We start from the raw sequence: 14,118 nt of genomic DNA, 5'->3' as shown, positions 1-14,118 counted from the left end.
TACAGAGAGAGAGACTACAAAGGCTGTGGGTCACACCCAGGGGTGGAACAAGCATCACTCCCTCTTCTATCTGGCTAATTGCAGAGTTAAGGTAAGATTAATGATAACCCATCACTGGGCCATCATGCCCACTGTAATCCCTCCAGCATATATCTCATGGCATACCTTGAGAAATCCCCTTCCCACATATGCCACAGTGTGTCTCATGCTGCAGGCCTCATTCCTCCAACTCGCTACTCATTGTAGCCCAGCTTTGGTTTTGTTTTGCTCTATTTTAAAGACCATTGGAAAAGCTGTACAATAATTTTCCTTTAAAGGGCTAAAACGAATCAAGACCAGAACTTACTAAACCTAAGAGAAGAGCAAACTCTGTGACATGAGTTTTTCATAGCAAAATAACTAAGAACTCAAAGAACATCCCTATGCCCCATTACTTTGAAGCAGATTAAGACAAGTCCTGTCAGTCATTTACAACATACAACCTTGCAAATGCTTGTTGTAATTCACAATCTACATGAAGAAGGGGCCTATTTAATTTTTCAACAGAAGCATGGGCAATAATCTGCCCAGAACTGAAACTTCAATGAGTTAAAATAGACCAACTCTTTCTCACAGAACATTTACACAAGAAAGAAACAGGATTGCTCCTATCCAGCAGGCAGTCATCAGGGAACTCATCTACAATGTTTAAAACTGCCTCCTCTGCATCCCTTTTGAACCTGCATTTCCCAGGTCTCAATCACTACTTTACTACCTGGCTGTACAATGGCATACAATGCTTTAAGGTGGCTTCTTTTCAACTTCAGGTGGTAAGGCAGATGGGGGAGAAAAAGAACAAGAGTAATTTGAGGAAAAAAGGATATAATTAAAGTTAAAATTAATCTGCAAAAGCTATCAGATCCTAAACAAGTGACACACATTGAAAAGCATGATACAATTTAGGAAACAGTATTTAATTAAAAAAACCAAGTACCAAATTCCTCTGGAAGTGAACATCAATGCCAACATTGTTTTTGCTACACAATTTAAAAAGAGTTTCAAGTCTTGTTTTGCAAGCACCCTATAGTAATTTCATATTCTGTCTTCCACTGATCTTAAAAAGACTGCTACAAGCTGAAATATCAGCAAAAATGTTTTGCAATTTTTGTAAAAGTCTGTTTCACAAAATTCAGAGTCAAGAGATATCAATTTACTATTTGTTAACATATTTTAGCTGAAGTTTGTAATTAACTCAATGGAAATTAAGAGTTATGAAGTGAAATTTCTCCAGTACCACAAATCTAGGTTTTCATACGGATTACACGTGGTACGCACAGAGCAAAGCCACTCTTATTTAAGGCCAAAAAGAGGAAAGCACACTGTTCAGAATGCAGACTTCCTTTTGCACTGGTTCTTATAGTCCCAGATATGCCCCAAGAGCTCCCTTAGGGAGCTGCAGAAAAAGACATTTTGGAAGACTGGTCCCTTGGGCACTCAGCTTCAAGGTCAGAGTACAAAATTTATTTTGAAACAGCTACCATGTTGATATAAATACTTTATCTAATATTCCACACACAAAGGTATCAAATTATCAGGAATTATCAGAAAAAACTGACTGTTCTCTAAACATGCTTTGTAATTGTATGCAAAAATATGAAATGGCTGTTTTCCACAGTTTATGTCCGAAAGTGTAAAAATAGTTAGGTTAACTTATAACCTAAACTTCAAGAAATTGAGTTAAGAAATGTATGATGACACTACTATCATATTACCATCACTGACATTCTGAATCTTCTTTGTAAGATATGAAACCAAACTATTTACAAGAACTGTTTCTTTTCTCAGCCCCTTCAGCAAAGTAAAATGTAGCACCAAAAAGCTCCAGTAAATTATCTGATCTTTCTTTAGTCTCCCCTTCCTCATTTTTTGTGATACGCAGAGCACTACTTTCAAATCTGCTTCAGCTACTCAGGTTTGCATTTCTAACACAGCCATACTATGTTTTACTTCTAACAACAGACATATATCTAACTTTGAGACACTTCATTCTGCCACACACAGTAGTGAACAGTTACTCAGATCTAAAAGTCGTATTTTGTACTAATATTGCATATAAAATGCAGATAAAAACATGAACTGAAAAATTATTTTAGGAAGGGAAATAAAATTCTTTGGTGAGCATAGAGACAATACATGGAATCTGTTTCTTTGCATTAAAATCTTGTCGAGTTGAACAGGACTCATACTCTGCCACTCTGCGATTTACACGAGTTAAAATCTGCATGAGTTCAAGTTTCCTTGCGTGTTCCTTCAGCATTTTACACAGTGACTGAATAAACCAAGAGCCTTCAGCTGAATTCCTCCAGGAGTAATAGCCTGTGGAAGAGAGCAATGTCAAAGTGATCAGATGGAGCAGCCTTTGATACAGGACAGATCAGCAATTAGGGGAACATTGCATTGTTTCCAATACCAATCAGTGTTTTAAAATAAAAACTCAAAACCACCAACCAGCAACATTTAGATTTTATAATCTCCACAAATTCCAACTCAAAATTTTTTTCTAATCCCATCATCTTCTATAACCTAAGAAAACCTTAAGTATGAAGAAAATCAAAAGGCAGGAAAACTACCTTCTGCTGCAGCAAGCGTAGTCATTAATACCTATTTTTCATGGAGTACACAAATACAAAGGAGAGGTGACAGTACAGATGGAAAATGGGTTTCAGTGTCACTAGCTTCAGGAATATGTGCAGAATTAAAGACTGAACCTACTTCTGCTGAGTGGAAATGTAAAGCACTTATGAAGGGCACTGCCACTACCAATTTTGCTTAAGGATGCAATGCAAATACAGTTGGATAGACAAATAACATGATGGTGTTTATCATCCACTTCTGCATATCTGATTGTTTGGTTCTCTGAGAATATCTTTTCGTCTTGCTGTACATTATTTGCACAACTCCAATTAACTAAATTTCCAGCAGATGAACATTCGAGGGTTTGCTAGTGAGAAGGATATACTCAGGGTTTGGTAGGGGTATTGTAGGAACTGAGAATAGCCTCAGAACCACCTCAAAAAGAAATCAAATCAAGGTAAAACATTTCCCACAGCAGCCTTCAGTGCTGTGCTTTGCATTGGTAGCTGGAAAGGTGTTGGTAACACCCAAGTGCTTCGGCCACTGTCGAGCAGTGCTGCCTCTCCAACATTCCCCCTGCCAAGGGGCTGGGAGGGGGCAAGATCCTGTGAAGGGACACAGCTAGGACAGCTGACCCAAACTGACCAAAGGGACATTCCATACAAGTGAAGTCACCCACTGACTAGGTCCAACTCCAAACTTTAATTTGTAGCCTGAGTGCAGGCGGACATGGACAGTCTCTCACCTGGAGCTGTAGAATAGGCATACAGGAAGTCTGCTTCTACAGGTATTTTCTGACACACTGCTTCTTCTGATCCACTGTCTGTCTGGATACCAGAATCTAATTCTGTCCCTCTACAAGCCTATTTGGTGGAAGGAAGAATGGAAAATAATATTAAAATTAAAAAATAAAGGCAGTGGTCTTTATAAAAATACTGATATTTTGTGTTTTAAAAATAATAATATATCATGATTAAAAACCATACGTCATAATTAAAAACCCGCAAAAATAAGAAGACTTTATATGTCACATTTCCATTAGACAGACTCAGAAGAAAAGCAGTAACATTTATTTAAATCAGCTACATAGCTTGGGTAAGACAGATATTAATTCAAAAGTGCACTCAGAAACTCATTAAATATTGCCTAAGATTTCATTTAATACATAGAATTAGTGCAATATCAGCTATTATAAATACTGCCTACCTAACAGGGAAAATGGTGCCACTTTAGACCTGAAGAGAATGTTACTTTGAGAGCAACTGCATTCAAATCCTTTAGAAAGGATTAACTTTTTGCACTAATAATTAGTGGGAAATGGTATTTTTTTTTTTAACTATCTGGCTGATTTGATGATCATTGTTCAGCTGTACATCACCTGAATGAAGAAGAGCTTCGGTTTTCCTGCTAAACTTCTGCATCTGTCACCCCTGAAAAGGCTTGTTAGTGCTTTCAGTTCAAGAGGCCCATCTGTACCATAGATCAATCCTTCGTCGCCATGGCTTAGCAACACGCAAACAAAACTGCTTCGCTTGCTGTGATCTTCTTCAGAAACTTGAAAGCAAAAAGAGAATTATCTTAACTTCCCATATTCCCTCAAAATTTTGAACATGTGATCCTTCCTATGTCACAGAAGTCTTTAAGAACTAATTCACATGTTTAGAAACCTGCAGTTTTCACTTCTGAACAGAAGCTCCCTGCCTACTTTACCTCAGGAGGTTGGGCACAGGACACCCCAAATTAAGGGCCAACCCTACCCATTGCAAGACATGGTCACACAGCTAGGTCAGGAATACTGTAAGGAGACAAAAAGGGTATTCCCACAGTGTCTCAAAGTCTGAATGACACACCTCATTCATGCAATAATGGCCAGTCTTGTGATCTGGGACTGGACTGATGGAACATCCTGAGTTTTGGGAAAGAATGGAGAAGTCCTACCTCTCTTTCCACTTGGGGATGCCTCGACTACTTGGATTATATGGGAACTAAATGTAGCACGGCAGTTGCTGCTGCTCCTGCAGGGACCTAGGTACTAGCAGTACACTTCTCTCTTGCTCACTTTTTACCTGTAGTGAGGTCTAGAAAGATTTTTGAATCCTCTTGATTTTGTACTTACAGTTATTTAAGCTTGATATAAAGTGTTTGTAGATTTATACTTTTTTTTTCCCTCCATCTTGTGGTATACAAATAGCACAGAATTTAAATTCTCCAATGTCTTTTGTTGCCTGACATTGTGGGAAATGTACTTGAGGACCAAGATGATTTTTTCAAATTTATGAAAAGACAAACAAGGTTTAAAAAAAATGATCCAAAAGAAACTATGAGTGGTAACTCAGAAAGATGTAAAAGTTTGTAGATGAAAAATGAAAACAGTCCCTAAATCTGAAGTCTTACTGTTTAGTGCTTACCAAACCACTAAATTCCTGTTCTGGAATAAATTAACTGTTTCAACTTCACTCAAGTGATGTACACTGAGGCATCTCTACAATTTATGGACAAGCACTGCATTTAGAAGAGTCACATTTTCAGCTACTGTCAACAGACCAGCTGCAACAATACTAATAAATTAACCATACCTGGGAACACTTTCTGGCATAAACACTTTCATTAAAAAAAAAAAAAAACAAACCAACAAAAAAACCCAACAAAAACCAAACACAAAAACCAAGACCAGAATTGCTGCAGGCTAACTGCTGTTGGGAATAATCACTGGAATACTTTTACTGTCTGAGTGTGACCTGGAACAGTCTGGAAGAGCACTAGTGAGCATGAGTCACAGTCATGGCAGAGAACCTTCCATGACTTGACTAGAATGGCCTGTGTTCCAGGGCTACTGATACCTCCAGGCACCATTTAATGTAAGGGTCTAAATGTAGCCAAGTCCAAACAAAGCAGGACTAACACAGTAGTATAAAGCTCTCACTTGAGAGAAGGGTGTTTTGTTTCACAAGATAAACAACATGTGAGTTGTTTAACCAAAAGAAAATTCAGTCCATGCACCTGCAGTTCTGGTCCCTCAATCAGAACCCCTCTTTGGGCCACACCACTAATCATTTAGCACAGAACCCCTCTACCCAATCTAGCAGTTTTCTTTGCAACTCACAGAGCTTCAGTGATCCCAGGGTCAGAATACAAATCAGTCTGCATTTAAGTTTCAGCCTTTTTTCCAGCCTTCTTTAGAAGATGAGAAAGGATATGGAGACAACAGTCATGACACAAAACATGAAGAGACAGCAAAGATGAATAAACATAGAAACTGTGATGTACATGTCATCCTTAGCGATAAATCACCAGAAGGTGTGAAACATCTAAAAGAACCCAGAAACAAGTGAGGGCTAGAGATGTATTTGGAAACAATGGTTGACCTAACGCACACACTGAACATGCAGTAACTTACCATTTTTCAACAGCTTAAAAATGTCCCCACATGAAAGATCATTGTTGATCTTTATTTTATATCCCAGCTTCATAAAAACTTCTCTGACACTTGCAGCATCTGCATCTGTCCCCGAACGAGGTAGCATCCCTATACATAAGGGAAATGTGTTATTTTTTTATATTATATACATGGCATGGCCTGATTGAGCCAAATTCTCTTCTCGGTTATACCTGTATCTATCTGAAATATTCCATTATTCCAGATTCACTCTAACAGAGAAAACATTGCACTGTTACATGTGCACACCATCTCCCATCCTCTGCACCTGTATTGTAGATTTATCTATATCTTATTTTTATATCTACTTATCTATTTAAGGACATAAGAAAAATTCCATTTGCAAAATAGAAATTATGACTAAAAAGTAAGACAGACTTGTACTGCTGATCAATTTTCCTCCTCCTTACCGCTATACCCTAACGTGGTCCCTCTATGGATATTTGGAAGAATGGACTGAAATGAATCACACCCATGACTTAATTTTAGAGTGCAATCGAAACTGGTCTGCATATTTAATTTTGAAGAGTAACACACTAATTTATCTAAATTAAGGAAAAAAGTCAAAAACTTGAAAGTGGTACCAGTATGTCTGTGGAAGTTCTTATTGTTTATTATTATACATTCCCCCATCTCTGGATAATCCATTCTGTAACTGTAGTCTGGCAGAATTCCAGAGTCCATAGACTTGCTAGCAGGTAGGTTCTTTCTGTATAGAAACCAGACAAAATTTAGGTGTTAATTTCTGATCTCTTTTTTCAAAATAATGACAATAATAGGCTATTCTAGCAAGCCCAATGAAAGTGCTAAGTTTGCATTTGTAGTAACCTTCTGTGGAACTTGGAACAAGCTTAAAATTAAAAGAATCAAGGAAGAACTGTGTTTAAAATTATAATGCTTCTGCACAGGAGAATATGAAAACTTAGTTTAAGGATGCCAATTACTGTATCAACAAAAACTCAGTTGGGTTTTTTTACTATCATCTTTTGAAATCTATGTACCTGGAGGAAAGGTTAGCTCTGAGAAAGCAAATCTGTTCTGAATTCTAACCAAAAGTCATTATCATTGAATTTTCACAAGAAAACATTCAAAACCTAAAAAGATGTGGCAGATGTGTGCTCCTTTTCTGCTTAAGCAATAGCCACCAGCATGATGGCTATATCTGGATGAAGCTGGACTTTGGGGAGATAGCTAACACAATAGCTAAGAGCCATAAGTCTTCTCCAACATCTAAGGACTAGCTGAGCATGCACCATCCCAAAATACAGCTCATATGCAAGTATGACTGTAAGTCATTTATCTTACTCCACATGCAGCAGGCTACCCACCAGGATCTCCTCTCCAGAAGGGATACCTCTCTAGGTTTCTCCTTGAGGCTGAGACATGCCTCACCACAACAGCTTCTAGATAAGTAATTGATAGCATGTTAAAGCTGCAAATCTTAGCTACGTGATAAAAAGGATTGATTGTGCACATATAATCCTTTAGACGTAAACCGTTGACCAAGTCCAGGACTAAGTCTTAATCCAGCTGCACCCAGACTTCACTCTGAGAAGGAGTTTAAAAGTCCTTTGTCCTTTCTGAACATAAGGTCTCAACAGGAGGGTCTCCCCAACAGTTTTATCTGACCCTGTCCTCTATGCTGTAAATAATCAAGTGTACCTTGCCATGGAATCTTGTTAAACCACTGCTGTACCTACTACTGAAGGTTGTTAAATCACTGTTTTATATCAATAAACCTATTGCTACTTCTTCTCTCTTACAAGTGAAGTGCATCCATTCCATCCACGACAAAAGACCAAGACTCTACATGCAGCTGTAAATCTGCACACCAATTAATGAGCACAACAACCCCCCCACCACTCATGACTCTGCAACAGCTGTCAATTTTCTCAGTCCACAGATGCTGAAGCTGGTATGAATTTTCTCACTTAAGCACATGTGTAGTGTAAGTTGTTACAACACTGGGGCCTGCAATCATACTATATTTTACAAATAAAAGGTCCATAATGCTCTTAAAACCTAATTTTTCATTGAAATATTAAAAAGAGTCAAATTAAGTTCCTAGAGAGAGCATAATCTGATGACAGTGCTAGACCAGTGTAACAACTAGCTGGCAGGACTGCGTTTCCTCCCTTCCACTCCCTAAGCTCCTCTTGCACTCCTGCTTCCACACACACAACTCTACAGCAGGTCAGCTCAAGCAGCTGAGCTGTCTTCTACAGGCTCAGGTCAGCTCTAGGAGCACTGCATAGAAAGATGTGAACATTTATCCTAGGGTGAGACACAGATGTCTCTTCTTGAGAAGAGCTAAGCACTTGATAGTACTGTTAAGCTAAGCCTAGCTGCACCTTAAAGTGTTTTGCTTTTTAGTTCCTTGTACATTCATGCAGCCTGCTCTGTCCCACACTGTGTATTTTCAAAGTCAGTACAACTCTAAGAGTTGTTTATGATTATTACAATTTACGATAATTGAAACTTTTCCATTGAGCATAATTTCTTTTATGGCTCTTACCTTCCATTACAGCACAAGATTCCTCAAGACTTAAATTGAAGACTTAAACCAAAAGCACTTGACTTACCCTTTAAAACCTGGAATAGATTTTGCATCTGCCAGATCTTCCCCCAGATGTGGTCCATCTCCTATGTCTGTCATCATTGCTTTCAATTATCAGCTTGAAAACGCAAGAAAATAGAAGCATTATGACAGTTCACAGAATAACTTTAGCCTAATATATTAGTAGGGAAAAAAGCCCCAAAAGGTATCTCTGAGTAATCCCTACACATTTCGTATTTGAAAGAAGAACATGAAATGTTTTTCTAAAAGTACTCTGGGAAAAAGTCTGCAGATCCCTGTGACCAAATCATTGAAAACACCTACAAAAAGCATGATAAGACACAAAAATTGATAATAATCTTTAAAATATTGCAAGGTCCCCACATGCATCAGAAATTGAGAACCAAAATCAAGCAATACAAGATAGTAGATATGTGCAAAGACTAACATAGATTAGAAATTGGATCATAGTAGTTTGAGAAATGAGTCATTTCTCTACATTCCATTTCAAATGAAAATATCACTGCATCCCATTTCAACTGGTGTATGTGAAGGTGTAGATACAAAAATGCTGCTAGCGAGGATTTTCTTGCTATTTTCTAAGTCCATGAGAGACTTTTCTCTCTCACAGAAGAGGTAGCAGAGTTATGTAAACAACCAAGCCACTTGCAACCTTGAAAAGTCTTGTTTATGGTATAGTAGGAAAATATTTTGACAATGGATGTTTTAGGATTTTAGCCAATCACCCCCAAGGGGTGGCTGATCCTTTGTCCAATTAGACTGTGAAGAAAAAAGTCTATAAAAGGGTTTGTAAAATAATTAAATAAATCAATCTTGCTGCACAATTCCTGCCTGTTGGATCTTCTCTCCTCCTCCTCCCTATGGCTGCGGGACATGGTGATATACCCTAGGGCCCAGGCCTGTGGTAATATGAAGGCAAATACAATAGTAATAAAATAAAACCACAATAATGTAACTTTAAACAGCTGATGAAATGAACCCTATGCTGTGGGTTATTTACTTTTATGAGAGCACAGGACAATAAATTATAATGGGTACCAAATCAGAAATAAATTTAAAATCATCAAACCTCCCCCATGGTTACTTAGTGCATAATCATGGAACATACTACCAAAAGTTACCTTAAACTCAAGTTTCAGAAAACAATTATGCATCATAAATTTAAATTGCCAGATAAGACAAAGTAATAAATGCTTAAAAGTGCTGAGACCTCAATAAACAAACAAGGCATTACAAGGCAAGAATTTTGCAAAAACTTACTTTAGCAGATACATTTATGATAAATAAGAAGGTGTAAGTAACCAGAACAAGTAGCAAGATTTGCTGGACAGATATGATGAAGATTCTTATTCAAGGCTTAGGTTCTTTAGGGCAAACTATATTTGCCATCTTACATCATGATATTATATTAAGTCTCAACTTCATATCTATACTCTTGTTAGTATAACACAAACACCCATTTTCGTGGCAACGATTACTGATGCATCAGAAGCACTAATTTGGTTATATATAACCTTCTTTCTTAACTTGTTTCTAGGAAGACATTACATTTTTAGTGACTTCAAAAGATCTTCAACGTTACTCTGAATACTATTTCAGAGCACTGATGTAATTAAATCTTCTTCTTCACCAAATTATTCCACACTTGCAACTGTATTATGTAATGCAGCAAACAGGAAATTTCCTGAAAATACATTTTCGTAAAGTAGTAAATAAGCTTGGTATTTTAGAAATAAAATGTTTAAAATACATTCTATCATTATGTTTTAGAAATTTACTTTAAAGACAGTATAATGGGGCAGGAACTAAATCTACAATGCTGAACTCAACTGCCTAGCACCTTGATCTGGATTCATTCACCCTAACTTCAAAGTCTAATTCATTAAAAGTACCCTATGGGAAGAAAAAGGCAAGCAGCTCCAAAGGGCAATTCAAATGCCTATGACCTGTGGCATGACAGTGATCCAACCCTATGCTGTATGGCAGGGAACATTAGCATTGCCAAAAAGTCTACTCTACAGTGACAACTGGTGTGTGCACCCAGCTCTAACTGAAGAGCAGAGCTTCTGGTCCCCAGGAACTGGAAAGGATGTCTTTCATTGACAAGAATGCTGTAAGTTCTCCTGCTCCAGCACAGCCCAGTTTCCAGGAGTTTCTGACTTTTTCAACCATCCCTACTGCAATCATCCTTGGCTTTGGTTCTCAGCTTTCCTGAGCTCTCAGCCTGAGCAAAATTTGTAGGAAAACATCCAAGGAGACCAACCCACCATTCTGATGCAACTCATACTGCTCTTGCTCCTGGAGAAGAACTTTGTGCAAGAGCACAACCCAAACCCTTCAATGTGGCTGGGATTAATAAGAGAGACAGGGAAATGGTTTACTTCCTTTGTTCTTTGTCTGACAACAGTAATAAACAGCCACACCATATAAAAAAAAGCACAGCATCATGTGCCAACTCTATTAAAACCAGCTAGCAGGTGTACTGAGAGCAGTGTAGCTGTGTCAGCACAGAAATCAACTTCTGCTAAAATCCCTGGTGTTTATCCCAGCTGTTTGGCGCTATGAAGTTCTGCAGCGCCAGTGCTGAAGTACATGAAGGAGAGAGTGTAAACTAGTAAATATGTGCCTACATGACCTGTGGCCAGCTCCCAACAGCTATTTGGAGAAAGACTCAGCCAAAGTACAGGGAAAGCTAACACTCTCTGGCCAACAGATGAGCCCCTGGAATCATGAGGGAGGGTAAGTGACTCATTAGGCTGTCTTGGGTTCACATCAGGTGTGCTCCAACCAAACTGCTGAACAGCAGCAGACTTAACTAAGCAAACTGCAGACCCAACTGGCTGTGAGCACTGAATGCTTCTTACAACATAAATGTTCAAGCAGGATGCAAACACTAAGAGAGATCTTCAACATTTAAGTGACCTTAAATTAAGACTTATCTCCTTGACCCTTCTGCAACCCTACAATGTAAAGCTCTAAAACCACTGTCCTTGATCCAGCGCCAAAGAAACAATGAAATTGGAAGAAACCCGCAATTACAACAAACTATAGTACTTTCTTCCTGAAAAATGTAAAGCACAACTTGTAATACCATATCATAAAAATATTTCTTACTAAGGCCTCTGCAGGCCTAGTTCACAGCCTACAGTTTCAATTGTTTAATGAAGTGTTAGAGCTTACTGCACTCTACTTCATCACAATTGGATCTTGTCTGAGAGACTTTGCAGAAGTAATAGGGATTGTCTGGAAAAACTGGTTATAACACGTTAACTATTTGAAATTTGCATGCTTGATCTTCAGAACAGAATCTGTAACTCACTTTTAATATCCATCAATTCCTGAGCACCCTCAGGCACCAAGTCACCTGCACTTTAAAGAACAAAAGACACCCACAAAGAGATCTCTCTTTTGTTGCTAGGCACTCAAATGGGCGTTTGAACCAGCAGGGTATTTTATGCTCTAAAGCACCGGTCAGGGTAACAGCAGTGCTCTCCGGAGGATGGTGCTGATTCTAACAGGCTACTAAGAATTGCCTCATCTGGCTTTAGGTAATGCAGTGATGCCATGCATTTCCCTGTGGAGGATGATCTCATCCTGGTGGGGGGAGGTGCGGGGGGGAAGAAATCACGACAGTGCTTTAAAAATGTATTAAAAATTTTTATTCTGCTCTTTGATATTATTTTCTCTGAAAGCTTAGGTAAGACGAGCTTTCAACTATAAGGAAATATAAAAAAGTCCATGAAAAGAGCAACATAATTTTTATAATCTAGCAAAACACATTCTGCAGATTTTAGCAAGCTTATTTTATAACACTTTATCTGAAAAAATACAATTAAAAAAAAAGAGAGACAACAAATATAAAGATGATACTACAATGGTCTTTACATATACTAAGTAGTAAGAAATAAAGTGGCTTGAAAAGGCCCAAAGCTATGCTCTGCAAGCCACCAGAAAATGACCGGTGTCTCTCTGTACACCAATACAAGCAAAAATATTTTTCCCCTACATAAATGCAGTTGTTCCAATGCTTTTCTTTTGACAGGAAAATAAATAAAACAACATTTTACTCCATTCCAGCCTGGATTCACTTATTCTACCTAGACCTAATGAAAATAAGTTCACAGCATCATGTGTCACCACTGCCGTAAGAACCACCAGGTTCCTTTTTAAAGCAATATTTATTTGAAATGACAACCAACAAGAGAAACGAATGGTATAGCGATAAAAATAATACCAAAGCTTCTCAGACAGGGGAGAAAGCAAATAACTAGTCTTTAGTTACCAACTGGATCCTGAAATATGCAAACCACAGAAGACAACACATGTTCAGTATATATCTGCTGCTACAAAGCAAAGACTGTAGCACTACTAAAACACATGTTCAAAACTGACATCAGTATTGTAAAACATCTCTTTCAAGATTAGAAAAGGGCAGTATTCCATCTCACATGACTGCAAGAGAAAATGTCAAGCATTCAAAGAAGGTATTTTTTGTACATGAACATATACACGACATAACATGATACTAATGCAGACATGCAAATTAAAAATTTTCCACCCTACAATGTATAATGCTAAACAATAATTATCTGACTAATAATGTAAGGAAAATATAGAAGCTGACAATATGAAAAAACATTTTAAATATATCATTAAATTTTCTGTGTGACACTATCCCCCTACTAAATACTGCTACCACCGAGGGAAGCAGGCCCATACATGTGACAGCTCTTCACATTACTTCTGGTCTTGATGTAGTTGTTGGAAAGCCCTGACACTGAGTCAGCATTCTGATCTTCCAAAAGCAAACAGACTTTTAGGTACTCAGCATGAAGCTGTAAAATCATCTGAAATTACTCCGAGTGTAGATGGGACCCTTGCTTATGAATTCAGCTGTACCTATTAACCCCACCACCGCCGCTATAAGCAACAGCCATATCTAGTTCCTTAATACCAAGGACATGATGTGTTAGTTTGAAACCTACCACCTGACAAGCAGCTACCTAAAGGAGGGAACTATGAGTTAGAGGGTAAAAGACTACAGATGGCCAGCTCTATCCCTCAGTCCAGCAGGAAAGAAAGAGGACACAATACACCTCGGGCAGCACCTTTTACATGCTCTCAAAAGTTAGTCACAGTGGCTGCCAGGACCCCAAGCATGGTTTTCGTCGGTACAGACGAGGTTTAACACCCTTTGTTTTGGAAGGTCCGAATACAGATTCTGACCCCGTGTTTCCGGTTAGTTAATGGTCTACCATGGGGATACCAGAGAGCAGCTTAGAATTAAAGCGCCTTTCCCCCTCTCCCCCCGTTTCGGCAGCTTCTCCACAAAAACAGGCTGAAAGGGACCAAACTAGCTACCTTAAGCTTCTGGAAGACTAATACCTGGGGCTCCGCGCTCTGCCCCCGGGCAGGGGGTAGCGGCGGGCTCTGGGATGGCACCGCGGGCGCTTCCTCCCGCCTGGCCCGCGGGTCATCCGCCCGCACCACC

The 14,118-nt window shown here is 38.7% G+C and overlaps 1 protein-coding gene across 1 annotated transcript; it reads right to left on the bottom strand.

The window, feature by feature from the left end:
• Window positions 1-511: 511 nt before the first annotated feature.
• Window positions 512-9,220, bottom strand: CASP3 (caspase 3). Its single transcript, XM_008641471.2, has 6 exons — window positions 8,632-9,220; window positions 6,634-6,758; window positions 6,011-6,139; window positions 3,992-4,167; window positions 3,359-3,476; window positions 512-2,355 (listed from the first exon to the last, which is right to left on the bottom strand). Exons 1-6 carry the CDS (start codon window positions 8,706-8,708, stop codon window positions 2,129-2,131), a joined length of 852 nt encoding a protein of 283 aa, XP_008639693.1. The 5' UTR covers window positions 8,709-9,220; the 3' UTR covers window positions 512-2,128.
• Between the last annotated feature and the right edge of the window lie 4,898 nt (window positions 9,221-14,118).

The sequence above is a fragment of the Corvus brachyrhynchos genome, unplaced genomic scaffold (assembly GCF_000691975.1).
Source record: "Corvus brachyrhynchos isolate BGI_N302 unplaced genomic scaffold, ASM69197v1 scaffold17, whole genome shotgun sequence".
NCBI lineage: Eukaryota > Metazoa > Chordata > Aves > Passeriformes > Corvidae > Corvus > Corvus brachyrhynchos.
Note: the sequence above shows the minus strand (reverse complement) of the source record. Positions and strands in the feature narration are given on the sequence as shown.